The sequence below is a fragment of the Mchenga conophoros genome, linkage group LG19 (assembly GCF_057382185.1).
Source record: "Mchenga conophoros isolate Kocher_MC1m ecotype Shallow Benthic linkage group LG19, M_conophoros_male_GT1.1, whole genome shotgun sequence".
Lineage (NCBI taxonomy): Eukaryota > Metazoa > Chordata > Actinopteri > Cichliformes > Cichlidae > Mchenga > Mchenga conophoros.
Genome location: NC_140544.1, coordinates 30,052,076 through 30,065,762, shown reverse-complemented (window position 1 = coordinate 30,065,762; position 13,687 = coordinate 30,052,076). Strand labels below are relative to the sequence as shown.

Sequence of the window (13,687 nt, the reverse complement as noted above, 5' to 3'; positions counted from 1 at the left end):
GGTGGAGCAGAAATCTGTCTGATTTAGTAATATCCCTCCAGCAGGTCCTTTGCCAGATCTTAGTGCAGTAGTCGAGTGGAGGTAGCCAAGTGTATTAGCTGTTGTGGCATCATTAGGCAACAAGGCCTAGAGAGAGCATTAGTCACTTGATTAGAAATGATAAAACAATAAGCCACTGAGAGTGTAGCACTTACAAACTGAGGTCACTCAAACACTGTAATTGCATTAGCAGTTGTTTTGCATTACAGTGAGTTTTCCATTAGGGTAAGAGAAGAGCTCAGTGGCAGTGGCAGGAATGTAGTGTAACTACAGAGACATGAAGACAAGAATGGGAATGTTTCACAAGGAAGGGTGAATGAGTGCAATGCTTGGCTTGACAGTTGTGTTCGCGTGTGTGCTGGTGTCCACCACTACCTGTGTTCTTTGGTCAGAGCGAGGCTGTCTCGACAGGGGGTCCTGACACACAAAGCCTGCAGGGATACAGAAGAGCCATAAAGGGGCATGTTTATGACGTCAGGTCTTAAATATGTTACATTCCCATGACCTTCATGTATTGCATCAACTTCTTAATGTTTGTGCAAGAAACCAACGTGGAGCATAGAGCGACAGAAAGGCAATAAATTAAACAATATCATGCTATATCAAATACATGAATTTTTTAAAAATACATTTAGGTCAGAAAGAAGTGTTTCAAAATAGGGACCCACTGCAGCATAATGCAACCCAGGCCCTGATGCTGAATGGGTTTGTTTCTTAAGCTACAGTCACACTATAGAAAACAGTAGTTGGAGATCACTGTACAACTAAAATTACTGCGACTATATGCAAGGAACTTGCAATATTGTTGCCTTTGAAATGCCTGCTTTGAAGATGGGGAGTTGGTCTGTGACTACTCGCAGACAGTTGAAAACTTTGGTGCATCAAGATGAGTTAGAAGAGTTAGTCCCTTATGACTTTACAACTGAACAGGGTTAGGTTGACAATTGCATGCAATGTGTTTGGGATAAATTGGTAATTAAATGTGAGGAATTAGGAAAAATCAGCTATTTAACAGCAAATTGGCAAAGATGCTCAGCTGCCTTGCTTTTACATAGGAATATAACTACTTTAAAAAAAGTTGGCAACAAGTTGAGCCAAGTCTCCTGCAGATGAATTCTGCTCATCAGTGCAGACTGATTCATAGTGATCGCAAGAACTGGCATTCAGTCTGTTTTTGTTTATAAATTAAACATTATTATTTTCAAACCTTTGCGACTCTGCGCGAGACTGATTCTAACCCTGCCTGGTACAAGGTTACTGGGGCCACACCCTTGAGGCCCCAGTAACCTTGGGGCCACACCCTTGAGGAAGCATGGAAGTGCTTGGTGGCTAAACTTTAGTCCATTCGGCCCATTCGGACAAAGCCCAAAGAGGCAACATGTGCCCACCTTCTTTTGGGTTCACCACCTGCAGAAGGCACTACAGGGTTCAGGTGCAATGTATGGTGGGTGGGTGACTTTCAAGGGTGGAGGCCTCGGCAGTCTGATCTCTAGCTGGTGAAATAAGCTCTTTGGACATGGAACGCCACCTCTCTGATGGGGAAAGAGCCTGAGCTAATGTGTGAAGTTGAAAGATACCCACTAGATATAATTGGGCTCACCTGAACACACACATTGGGTCTAGAACCCATCTATGGGACTCTGCTCCAATCTGGAGTTTCCCTCGAGGAGAGGCAGCAGGTAGGGGCACTAGTATCCCCCCAGGTCCCTGCCTATATGCTGGGGTTTTCCCTGGTGGACAAAACAGTTACTTTCCACCATGTGTTTAGGTTAAGGATAGGAAACTGAATGTCATTTACACTTCTTGCAGATAATGGGTGTGGTGCTCAAGGGTGGGGACTCCATTTTCCTCCTGGGAGAATGTGGCTGTATTGGCTTCATCAGGTGGTGGCCTCTAGATTGCACTGGAGTAGGTTGGAGCTGAGTGTGAAGCGGCAGAAATGTGAATTGGCACCCCAAGTCTGAATCCACGGTTCTCAGCAGGAAAAGGGTGGTGTGCCAACTCCAGGTCAAGAACAAGATGCTGCCCCAAATGGAGGAGTTTAATACCTTTGGATCTTGTTCACGAGTGATGGGAAAGAGACGTGACAGTAAAGGGACCAAAAGAAAAAGACCGTGGATACAACAGTGTAAATGAGCTTCTGGCTAAAGATGAATGGGCTCTACCTTAGTGAATTCAGTCATTTACTGTAGGAGGGATTCAGAGTAGAGCCATTACTCCTCCACATCGAAAGGAGGTTCGGACATCTGTTCGGACAGGCACCCCTTGGGCGCCTCCTGTGCAAGGTCTTCTGGGCATGTACTACCATGAGGAGCCCCAGTCTTAGCAAGACGTTCCCACCCTGTCTAAAAGATTTAAATCTAGAATCTTTTGTTTATTGATTCCCACATTCCTTCATAGCTAACTAGTTGTCACAGTGACCTTTTAAATAAATAGGTTTATGTTCTATCTTGCTCTCACACTTTGGGTGAATTAAATCTATTGACAGCTTAGAGCTCTGGGCTATTTATTCTACCTCATCCAAGCCGTCAGGTAAGTTTCAGGCCCCCACCATGCTCTTGCCTAAACACGGCAATTATTACAAACACTGGTGACAGAGAACTGACAGCTACACGCAAGCAGAAAATTAATGCAAATGGAATGCTGTCATTATTTACAGGTCTGGGAGGCAGCCCAAGTGTTATCAGCCAACAGCGACTTAGTTTGTTTGGTACATAATAGATGTGCTATGTTTTACATGCCACCGCTTATTTTCCCCAGACGCGCAGTAACGTCTCCGTCCAAAGATAACTGGCAATTTATGATTCTACCCTTTCATTTAATGAGCCAGTGGAGAGGGTTTCAAGCCACAGTATGGCCTAGGGTTAAGACGCACATGCACATGTGTGCACACATTCACTCACATGGGCGTAATCACCACTCCTTTAATATCATTAGGCTGTGACCACAGATAGACTTAATGGTTCGGTGCCATTTTAGATGGACGCCTGCTAATCAGTATGCTCTGTGTAAAATATAACTGGTAACAAGGATAAAGAAGAGTATTAAGTAAAGTTAAATAATCAAGATCTTTTTCCCCACGTATACGGATTTATTTTGTATCTACAAAGAAAAGGATAAAGTCTAAAACTATGTGGGCTCCTATAGTTTCATATCTGAAGTCTTCATCTACATGAGAATTTATAATTAAGAAGGGAGGAAACATAACAAAGACACAGTATCTCTCTTTCCCTGCAGCAAACATTAAAAAACAATGTTGATCTTTGCCTTGGGCCAGGCTTAATGACCACAAAAAGTAGGCTTACGTTAACGTTTTTTGTCTGCAAGTCATTTAATGTCAATTAATGAAAGCTACGATTTGTTCTTTCAACAGTGGAGCGCCCATTAGGAAGCCATACAGCTATTTTTGGCACTTTGCAAAACTCAACTCGTGGAATGCAGGAAAACATTAAGCATTAAACAATAGTCGACTGTCTCCACTTAAAACCTGCTGGTTAAAAGAAGCAACTAGCAGTTATGGCTTTTAGTGACACTAGCACAGAAAAAAAGCATACTTGCAGCACTTTTCGTTTCATGTTAGCCTCGCCAAAATAATGTCTTTTCCCCAAATATATACTTGTGCAATAAATGCTCACTGAATGATCTCTTAATTGTGCCTAAGTATTTTTCCATCCAGAGCTTAAGCATGAGTAATGCAAAATTTAACCTTAAAGAACATCTAAATCTTCAGTTCAATTTGTTTATAGGCTCTGACTCCTTGTTACTCAACAGTTAATCTAGCTTCATTCTGCGTTGCGATTTGTATATTGATGGCTTACTGTAGGTGTGGAACGTCAGCGTTATAGTATTTTTAAGATTCATACTGATACGATATTTGGTGATTTAAAAATTCAATACATTGAAAGATATGTTTTTTTCTTTTAGAGACATAAAACATCAACAGACTTCGCTAATATTTTATGTGTAGTTATTTATAAGTCCTTATTAGGATAATATGAAAAGGCAATAAAAAAATAATCTTGTTTTGTTGTCACAAGTTGTGAATTATAACAACTATTCTTTTTGACTTTAGTCAGATCCATGCCTACAAAGTTCCAAAAAGACTCCCGTAATTGCCCTTTTAACATTGTTAACATGTACCAATGCAACTGTTTGCTTTAAACCTGACATCTGTTAATGTTTACTTTTTCCCCATAACTTTTAATGTCGATATTCTCCCAAGATTTGTCCTTTGATTTTTATTTAGTGGCTGATAATATGGAGATACAGACATGTAAATGGACTGGTACTTATATAGCGCTTTTCTATTTAAGCACTCAAAGTGTTTTCTCACTACAAGCCCCATTCACCAATACCTGTACACATTCTTACAAGGGCTTTTATCTATGCCTAAGCCTAAGCACTTGCTTCCTAATAGTCAAACACCAATGTGTGAGGTATCAGGGCCTGAGGCTACTTTAATTCACCAGCATTTCCTATGCAAGTCTACATCAAGCTCAAAGTGCACATTTTAAATGAAGTGATTGTCTATAAAGTCCACCCACTTGTGCAAAACTGTGGAATTAAATATAAGCTGCATTCATTCCTGCCGGATGCACTCACCCACAAGTGAAAACATGTCTGCAATCATGCTGGCCTTTATCTTTAAATCCAAGGGAGCATCACTGTAAATAAGCAGATTTCACAAACAAAAACATTATTGGCATATAATGTCAGACTAAAATGCTCATCAGTTGAGTGCCTTCAACATGGCACTGAAATTAGGAACATTTTACAACCTTGAGATGATTAAAAAAAAAACACCTACAGCTTTACATTTTACATGGAGAACTACTGCTCAAGAGCACTTTAAAATAATAAAAGAAAGGCTGGCTCCTTTGAAGCAAACTATAATAAAGAAATGAGGGGTGTCTCAATACTTTTGCAAAGTACTGCGTGTTTTGGAAAAGAGATCCTCCTGAAATAACAAATGACAACAATTTAATACAGTAATTGAGTCACTCACCAGGCTAGGGAGGGAGAAAGGTTCACCTCTAACAACCAGGGTTTGAGGTTGGAGTCAATGAGCACATCAAAACCATACAGTTCTATAGAGGGAAACACAAAATGAATCAAAAGGTTTTACTGCAGACAAAGAAGTCAGCAGAAACAGGATTACTAAAAAAAAAAAGAAAAAATCTCCCAGATCTGCTCAGTTAAAGGATGAAGGATATCAAAGTCAGAAGCACTTCCAGAGTTCTGTCATAACCTCATTATGTGGCATCTGGCAACATGGCCCATGACTTTCTGCTATTGATTACACGCATGTTATATACCCAATCATTCAAGAAAGAAACATTTACCAGTGCCTGCTACTGAGGGACTGGCTCAAATGCTTTAACCAAGCATATATATACACATCTCTCATGAAGATTCTTACATAAGATGGTGGCTCAAAAACAAACTGTCCAGCAAATAATTTTGGTTGAGAAGGTTAAAGTCAAATGTACATAGTTTCATTAGATATTACCTAGAAGGACACTGCCCTAATGGTCACCAGAAAGAGTTCCAGCACCATCATAAGTTAGTATCTTTTTAACTTGGAAAATAAATTCAGATACTAAACTGGGACCATGACTTACAGTGGCAAAATCTAGGGAATTAGAAAGCCTTAGACAATATATTATTATAGTATATATTTCACCCCAGTTATAGCTGAGCACTGAGTGACACAATAAAAAAGTGGTCAGGCAGTTCCCCATGTAAAAATTAATCCACTCTACTCCAATTTTCTCTCCTGTTTCACTGACTGATATATGGCTCACAGTGGCAGAGTTGCCCTATGTGCCATATGAAAGCTCTCACACTGTTCTGGGGAGTGTCACCCAATAAGCCAACGAGCCATCGGCCCCAGCAGCAGCGTGCAGGGAAACCGCAGTATTTTACAGGGATAGCGTGAAGCCCAGCCAAAGAGGCAGAGAAAAAATCCCTCTAATGGCACTTCAAAAGAACAGGCTATGTTGAGAATAGGCCTGGGTGGCTGGAGGTTTCAAAGCTGCTGTAAGCAGCACTGTTTGTTCTAACATCTCAGGTCAATGCCAGTGTTAAGCACACAAAAGCCAGCATGACAGCCACCAGTGGCCCCAGCTTTACACTCAGTATCACATTGATAAAACAGAGCAGATCAAGTTTAAAAGGATGAGTAAATGTAATTATGTGATGTTGTATATAGTTAAAAACTCGTGAAGTTAACCATTAAACAAACCATGAGTTGTATGAGATGTGTATAGTATGTACACTGGAGCATGTCTAAATAACTTGCAGATGTTGGAACAAAAAATAAAATCCTGGAGGCAGATGTCAAGTAAAACTGCTTGATATTCATCAGAAATGGTCAAGAAGTTTTGTTCATTTTGGTAAAAAATGCGGGTCTCCATTTATTACTTTCAATTCATTTTAGAATGAAATGCATTTTGTATCTGAGGACAGATGTTACATTTCCTTTCTGTGAGTGACAAATGGGTTATAGGAGCATATGCTTATAAAAGGTTATATGGATTTCGTTATATGGCGAAAACATGACTCATACAAACATGTCTGTTTGGTGTATGTAATTTATAGGCTATCCGCATGCAATGTAAAGCTGTCTGCTCATTCGTGTTTGAATGAATAAACTGTTTCTGTTGAAAAGAAATGCAACAGCCATGCAGTTTTTGTAAGAAACAAATCTGCTCTGGACCAACAGAGAAAATATGTTGAACTGAAATTGTGGCATAGGGTTCTTGTTTGCTGTAAATAAAATTATTTTCAACATTAAAGGAACAGTGTTTAAAATCTCTCCACTAGGTGTTAATAGATTTCAGATTGCAGTCAACTGAATACTGAATTCTCTTTTATTATGGTGCGTTGCTGAATAAGTCGGAAGTTCCCATTCAGAGATTTTTTGTGAAACGCCCCCTCAACTCGGACTGAAACTTGAAAAATCAGAACAAATCGACATACCCCAACTTAGTAATCCAAGAAGGTGGTGCTGAATTTAAATGTTTGTAAAATTGTGAATTTTTAATCTGTACTTCCACTGCTAAATAAGCCATACACAGAACTGATCAGGCTCGATACATGAATGTGTTTTTTAAGTGCAAAAAATAAGTATGCTGTATTTCTAGTGATACCTAAATGACTCTTCCTTGCCAAGAACCAAAACAAATCCTGTTTCTCCTAGCTTTTTCTGGAAGATCCTAACTTGGGAGTGTTCCGAGGTATCTGGAACGCGGCATTACCTGTCTTATTTCAATTCATAATCCCAGATATAGTGGCTGTTGTAGGACAAACAACTCTGGCTGTTGTTCATGTGTAGTGAGTATAGGCGGTCAGTCCTCTGTTTACCTCAGCTGTCTACATGCTTTGTGTCCACATCGATCAACACTGGAGAAGGCTGAAAAGGTCTGATAGAACTCGATGAGTCAGTAAAGCTCACTTCTGTCTACTGACAGCGATACTATAAGTTGTTGAGAATATCCTGAATAGCTAGTGACTGATCTCTCGCCACATAAATAAAATTTGATTAGACGGAACATCGATGTCCATCTCAGCCACTTTATTCGAGATGATGGGCAACATGTTGAAATCCACACACTGGCACCTGCTCCTATATATTTTTAGTGGATTAATTCTTTACATTCATGAGAATGTATCAGTTTGCTAGAAGATTTAGTTGCACATTAATCTATGTATATTAATGAGTCCAACATTCTTTTTTCTATTAAATAACAAAGAATGACTTACTGTACCTTTGAATGAGTTTGTTAAATGTAATTTTTTCAGGACACACCTTGAGAACATTTCTTTACATCAGGGAAGCACAATATCACTGGGTCACTGTATATCACATGCACTGAGAGCTGAACTTATGGTAGTGTCATAGGGTCCAAATTGGTGAAAGTGCAAACACTATTTTCGTGATGGAAATGAGCAAAGTCTGCCTTACGCCCACAAGCCAAAAGCTGCAACATAAGCTGCCACTGCCATCTTTACCTTCTTTAACTTCTGCGGATGGACGGGACCCCCACTGCTAAGCAGTGCTCACTTAGCAAAGCATTTTATTTTCCACTTGCTAGCTTTATACCATTCAATCCATTTTATAGGAAGATGGGGAGAGAGTGTGTGTATCATAAAGCTTATAGACAAGAGCGCTGGAATAAAATGGCTTAGCTTACGCTCTCACTTCAGTGGCACCACAACAACAGGGAGAAAAAACAACAACAACAAAAGAAAAAAAACAGGAGGTGTTACACCACCTCACCGTCCCCCCCCCGACATGCAGGCTCCATGTGTCACAAATTTTCCCCCAATTAGTAGCAGACGCCATTCCTTCCCTGTGAGCCTGTCGAAGCGCTCACTGTTAGGCACGTTTGTTCTGCGGCTCGACCGCTGCCAGGGGAACACTTTTAAATGTGCCCACAGAGAGCCCACAACAAGCATCACAGACAAGCAGACGAGAGGCAGCGAACATCCACATCACACCCATTAAAGAGGGAGGGAGAGAATAAATATGACAGAGAAAAGGGATGATGAAGAGTTTTTGAGGGTTTTTTTTGGTGTGCTTTCTTTTTTGTTATTGGATGGGCGCTGCTGGAAAATTCACCACAACAGACAAATGCCCAAAAACAATGATCTCCCCCACCCTGCCCATGCAGCTTGTTGGTCCACAATAACAACATCAACATAAAGTATTTCCTTCATGTGTGTTCTTTTCACAGCAAGGACAATTAAATTCAGAAATAAATTAATGGCGCTGAACTGTTTCACTGCTGTCGCAAGGAGCTTAACAGGCACGCCTCAGAGCCACAATCGAGAAAACACTCCCAGGACAACAAATTAAGTCGCTGTTAACACTCTATAGCGTTATTGTGATAGTGGGACCCAAAACCATTAATCATTCTCGAAAACACTCAGTTACACAGCAGCTGCACTGTCATCATAGGAAAACAAACACTGTGCCGCAGTGAAGTGTGGGAGTATCTGACAAATGTAAGACAGGCAGAGTGGTTCGCAGACGGGAGATCCAACCACACTCAGCACTTAATGAGGGACGTTCAGTGAAACATAGGACCAGTAAGTGGAATGTTTTGTGTGTAATAAAATAGGCCTTTGGCTTGGCTAATCAGATCAAAACATCTCATAATCAGCATCTCTCAGCAAAAAACCCTGTCCATTAATCACACAGCAGCGGTAAAGAGCTGCATGGGTGGCATTTTCTCTCCACGGACACACACTCACACACACACACACTTACACCCACTCCTTACAATGTAAAACGAAAAAACTGCTGTTTTTATTTCTTCCCACATGAGACATTACGGAGCTATAAAAAGATTTTGTTACAGTATGTGCATTTAGACACACCGTGCAATTCAAGCAAAGGGAAGAAATCCAATTGGAAAACAATAAACATTGTATTAAAGCCATTAATAGACATTAAAATGGCAGGGAACAATTTGCAGTAAATTAAGATTATAATGTGCTTTATGGTCTCGCATGGCTCCCTTCCAGACAAGCAACAGACTGTATTAAAACTCTAAACAATGGCTGCTTTTATCAGCACGTTCATTGAGCTAACACACATGCATTTGTTGCCACGCATTCTGACGCTTTACCTGTTTACTATTACAGGCATGCCAGGAAGAAGGCTGAGGATAGTGGTGGCTGTGAAGTGGGAAAATATAGTAAGGATAAGTGAAAGAGGAGAAGCAAAGGAGCTGACAGTGGCTGAGTGAACATGACTCCCAGGTGGTTAGGGTGGGTTTTTATTTCAGGGACAAGAAAAAGAAGCCCACAAAGATATCGGACTGGACTGCCTGAAGCTTAGACAGCTTTAAGCTTGTATGTTTGGAAAACACATGGTTTATACTGGTTTCTACATGTTCCTGTGTTCATAATGTATGCACATACACACAGAGAGCAACATGACCACACTGGGAGAGACAGATCAACAGAGAAAGGATGAGGGTGGTCTACTGTCTATCTTTGGAAATATAATCCTGTAAATAGACTATGAATGCTGTAATTAACTTGCTTGAGGCCATCTAAGACAACAAAACTGCACTAAATTCAACAGTAAACTGATACGGATGAAGTACGATAATGGCCATGCTCACAACAGACTCCAGAGTATTATGGGTCCTAATCAAAAGGTGCAGTACCTAATTGTTATTGTTCAGTCCAGCTACTGTATACATGAAGCAGACTTGGGTTTCTGCAATATTAATGTAAACACCTCTTACCACTTGTTCACCTTTAGTTCAGTTTCAAAGCAGGCTATGAACAAAACAATATAAAACAGGAACACATTCTTACTCGTCTACAGGTTGGTGCAAGATCAGATTCAGTTGCTAGTGTGCTGTTTGCATGCATCTGTGGAGCATTTTTGTGAATGCATTTAAAAAAACAAAACAATGGTAAATGGCCTGTATTTATATAGCGCTTTACTAGTCCCTAAGGACCCCAAAGCGCTTTACATATCCAGTCATCCACCCATTCACACACACATTCACACACTGGTGATGGCAGCTACATTGTAGCCACAGCCACCCTGGGGCGCACTGACAGAGGCGAGGCTGCCGGACACTGGCGCCACCGGGCCCTCTGACCATCACCAGTAGGTAGTAGGTGAAGTGTGTTGCCCAAGGACACAACGACCGAGACTGTCCAAGCCGGGGCTCAAACCGGCAACCTTCCGATTACAAGGCAAACTCCCAACTCTTGAGCCACGATCGCCCGGTAAAACAAAACAAAACACAAAAACAGAATACAAGCACTGACAAAAATAATGAATGAGAACAGGAGCAAACCTGTTTATCCATTCTTGTTTTTCACCCCCTCTCTCCAAAAATATGTCATCGCGTTGTATAGTGTCTCTCAGGTATGTATGAAAGCCAGGTTGAGGCTTGGTAAGTAAATACCTGCATGGTCACCTTTACACCCTGGGTTAATGTGTGTTTTCTCAACCTTGCAGTGATGCTCAGGGTGCAGATAGCATCTTTATGCAGGCGAATGTCTGATGGTTATATTTTGCTGATATGCATCCAGTACAGCCCAAACAACCGCCCATCGTAGGACTATTACGTCTAAGAGGCCTGTCACAACTGTGGAGTCCTTTATTTTTCTAACGTCTGAGAGGTGAGGAGAATGTGAGCATGAAAGGGCGAATTATAAACATAACGCGGCAGAAGAAACAGCAAGAGAAAAGGGGGGGAGAGAGTGAAAAAGAGGCAGTGGTGCTGAGAGAAGCTAGGCCAGCGTACTCGCTTTCAAACCCAAAATCTCAGAAAGGCTGCCAGACACGAAGAAAGAGCGCAGACAATTAGTGCCAACACTAACATGGGTAATGGCTCCAAAATGGAGTTCACACGAGCCCACTGCAAGGCAAGACTAGCCAAGAAAACAGTCAGTCTAAATCAGGCTGAATGGCAACAGAGGAGAGGAAGCAAATTCCTGCTTCAGTCAACAGGCCGTCCACGACCCGGCAGCCAGTCAGAGGGCAGCAAGCATGCAGGAAGGTTCCACACTGAGGAATGAATGTCTACAACTTCAGCACGGTTCAGTGGACAAATAGTATGGAGGAGCTGCTGGACAATGAATCTGAAGCTGAAGAGAAATGTGAGGGGTGTGGTAATATGTATGACTAAGTATGTGTGAGTGCTTCTGCACCGTGAGCAAAAAGAGAGATTTTCTTTCCCCCCGGAGTTCAAATTTCATTCAAAAGAAATTCTTGAGGAGCCACATTTGTGCTGATGGCCTTCACATTCAGACTAGTCTTTCAGAATTTTAGCAAATTCTTTTGGAAACGCAGCTGGATCCCATAATTCACAGTGGCTGTAGCAGGTGTAAGCATATTTTGGGGGACTAGATTGTTTTAACTGTGGCTGGGGAAAAAAGATAGTTTTAAGAAGAATAGGAAATGATTACCAAAGCAGTTTGTCTTGTGAGGAACAAATGTCTTGCAGGCGGTGGCTATCTGTAGCTCAGCGCTCAGTACAGCTTTGACGATGAGGTCCTCAACTTGCTTCATCAGCGCTGCGACAGAAACATCAAAGGAAAATAAGATATTTTAAAAAAGAAAACAGATTGAAAAGTTACTTCTGTCGTCATTGCATGGATATTAAAAATGAAAAGAACAAGGTGAAGGTCTAACTCACATGTGGTGTCCTTCCCCTCCTGCTTCAAATACCTCAGCACTGCACTCATACTCCATTTGTTCCCATAATCCTCAACTTCGGGGTCATCGCAACTGAAAAGAAAGAAATGAGCTTCAAACACTCCAGCCGTAATAAATGGATGAGTCAGAGGGGGAGCCTTCCCGTAACAGCACCGCGTTGTATTTTGATCACTGAAGGGACTTACCTGACATAATCGCTGCTCTTTTTGTTCACGCTGTAGTTGGTGAGGTGCATGAATGTGTTCTTGATGTTCTTTGAAGTCCTGTCATACTTAACTGTGGCAAATCTGTGAAGGAGCAGGGTTTATTTACACAAGAGGAAAAAGGGGGGGGGAAAATCCTTCTACGTAATCCAACTATTCCCCTACATATCCATGTGCCGTAACATCCACATTTGTAAGACACTTGACTATAAATAATAAGGAAAGAGATTAGTTTCTGGCAGTGTTTGAGAGGAGTGGATGCCACATGTGCAATAATGAGAATTCCTTTGGCACACACCATGTACCTGAATACCAACACATGTGAAGGAATGTCAGGAGATAAAAGTGGGATTCAAGATTCGGCCATGATTTACTGAAAACAGTTGATAATGAAGCCAGCAAATAAGAGGGAAGTGGCACTGTGTTTCCAGCATGAGCACGCACCTCTATCAGAGCGAGGTGAGGAGCCAGTCATTCTATAAATCATCAACCCTCTCCTGACCCAACCGTGTCTGACAATAGCCTTTCTTTGTTAAAGAAATTATTATTGCTCTGAACACCCAGGCCTAATAACTCGAGCGCAATTACATAAAGTCGTGATAGATATGAGCTTTGAACAATGTCACAATCAGCAAACATTTGATTAGCACATCCTACAAGTGAAACAATAGAGCGCTTTGTTTTAAAGTGGCCAAAGCCACACGCTCCACACAGGCAGTCTGCAAAGTTTAGGATGCCCTCTTGTGGGTGCTAAAGGAAGATGAATGTAGTGTTTCACAAAGTCCCGCTGGATCCATAATAATAAACAAGGTTTTCCTTAACAACACGCAACGTGGCACAAAAACCTAATATAACGTGACACATATAAACAGGAAGTTTCATGTTGGTTAACCACTTATCTAAATTAGGGGAGCCTATTCAAACTGTCAGAAGCCAAGAGGACAGCTCGCTAGTCCTTCACAGGGCTGACAGAGTGAGAGGCAAGGACAATCTCACATCACTGAATTTTAAATTGATAACTGGTGGTTTTAGAAGAGAGAAAGAACTTATATTTAGTAAAAGAATGTGTTGAGTGGACATGAAGATGATGGTGACTTATTGTTCTATCTATGCCATCCAGCCAGAACTGACCAACTAGAAAGTCAAATACAACCCTATGGATGACTCTGAGAAGTGTGTGAACTGCAGTTGAAGTGTGTCAATCAAATGCATCGTGATGTGGCGACGCCAGCAACAGCAAACAACACAG

The 13,687-nt window shown here is 41.3% G+C and overlaps 1 protein-coding gene across 5 annotated transcripts in view; it reads right to left on the bottom strand.

Annotated features, from left to right (window-relative positions):
• ttll5 (tubulin tyrosine ligase-like family, member 5) overlaps nt 1-13,687 on the bottom strand; it is a 62,079-nt gene that overhangs the window by 35,720 nt on the left and 12,672 nt on the right. For all 5 annotated transcript variants that reach the window (XM_085258111.1, XM_085258110.1, XM_085258112.1 and 2 more), the window contains exons 10-15: nt 12,421-12,522; nt 12,216-12,307; nt 11,986-12,093; nt 5,045-5,126; nt 4,642-4,703; nt 415-470 (exon numbers count right to left, since the gene is read on the bottom strand). In XM_085258111.1, coding sequence (XP_085114237.1) covers nt 415-470; nt 4,642-4,703; nt 5,045-5,126; nt 11,986-12,093; nt 12,216-12,307; nt 12,421-12,522 — 502 coding nt within the window. The remainder of the gene's footprint in view (nt 1-414; nt 471-4,641; nt 4,704-5,044; nt 5,127-11,985; nt 12,094-12,215; nt 12,308-12,420; nt 12,523-13,687) is intronic.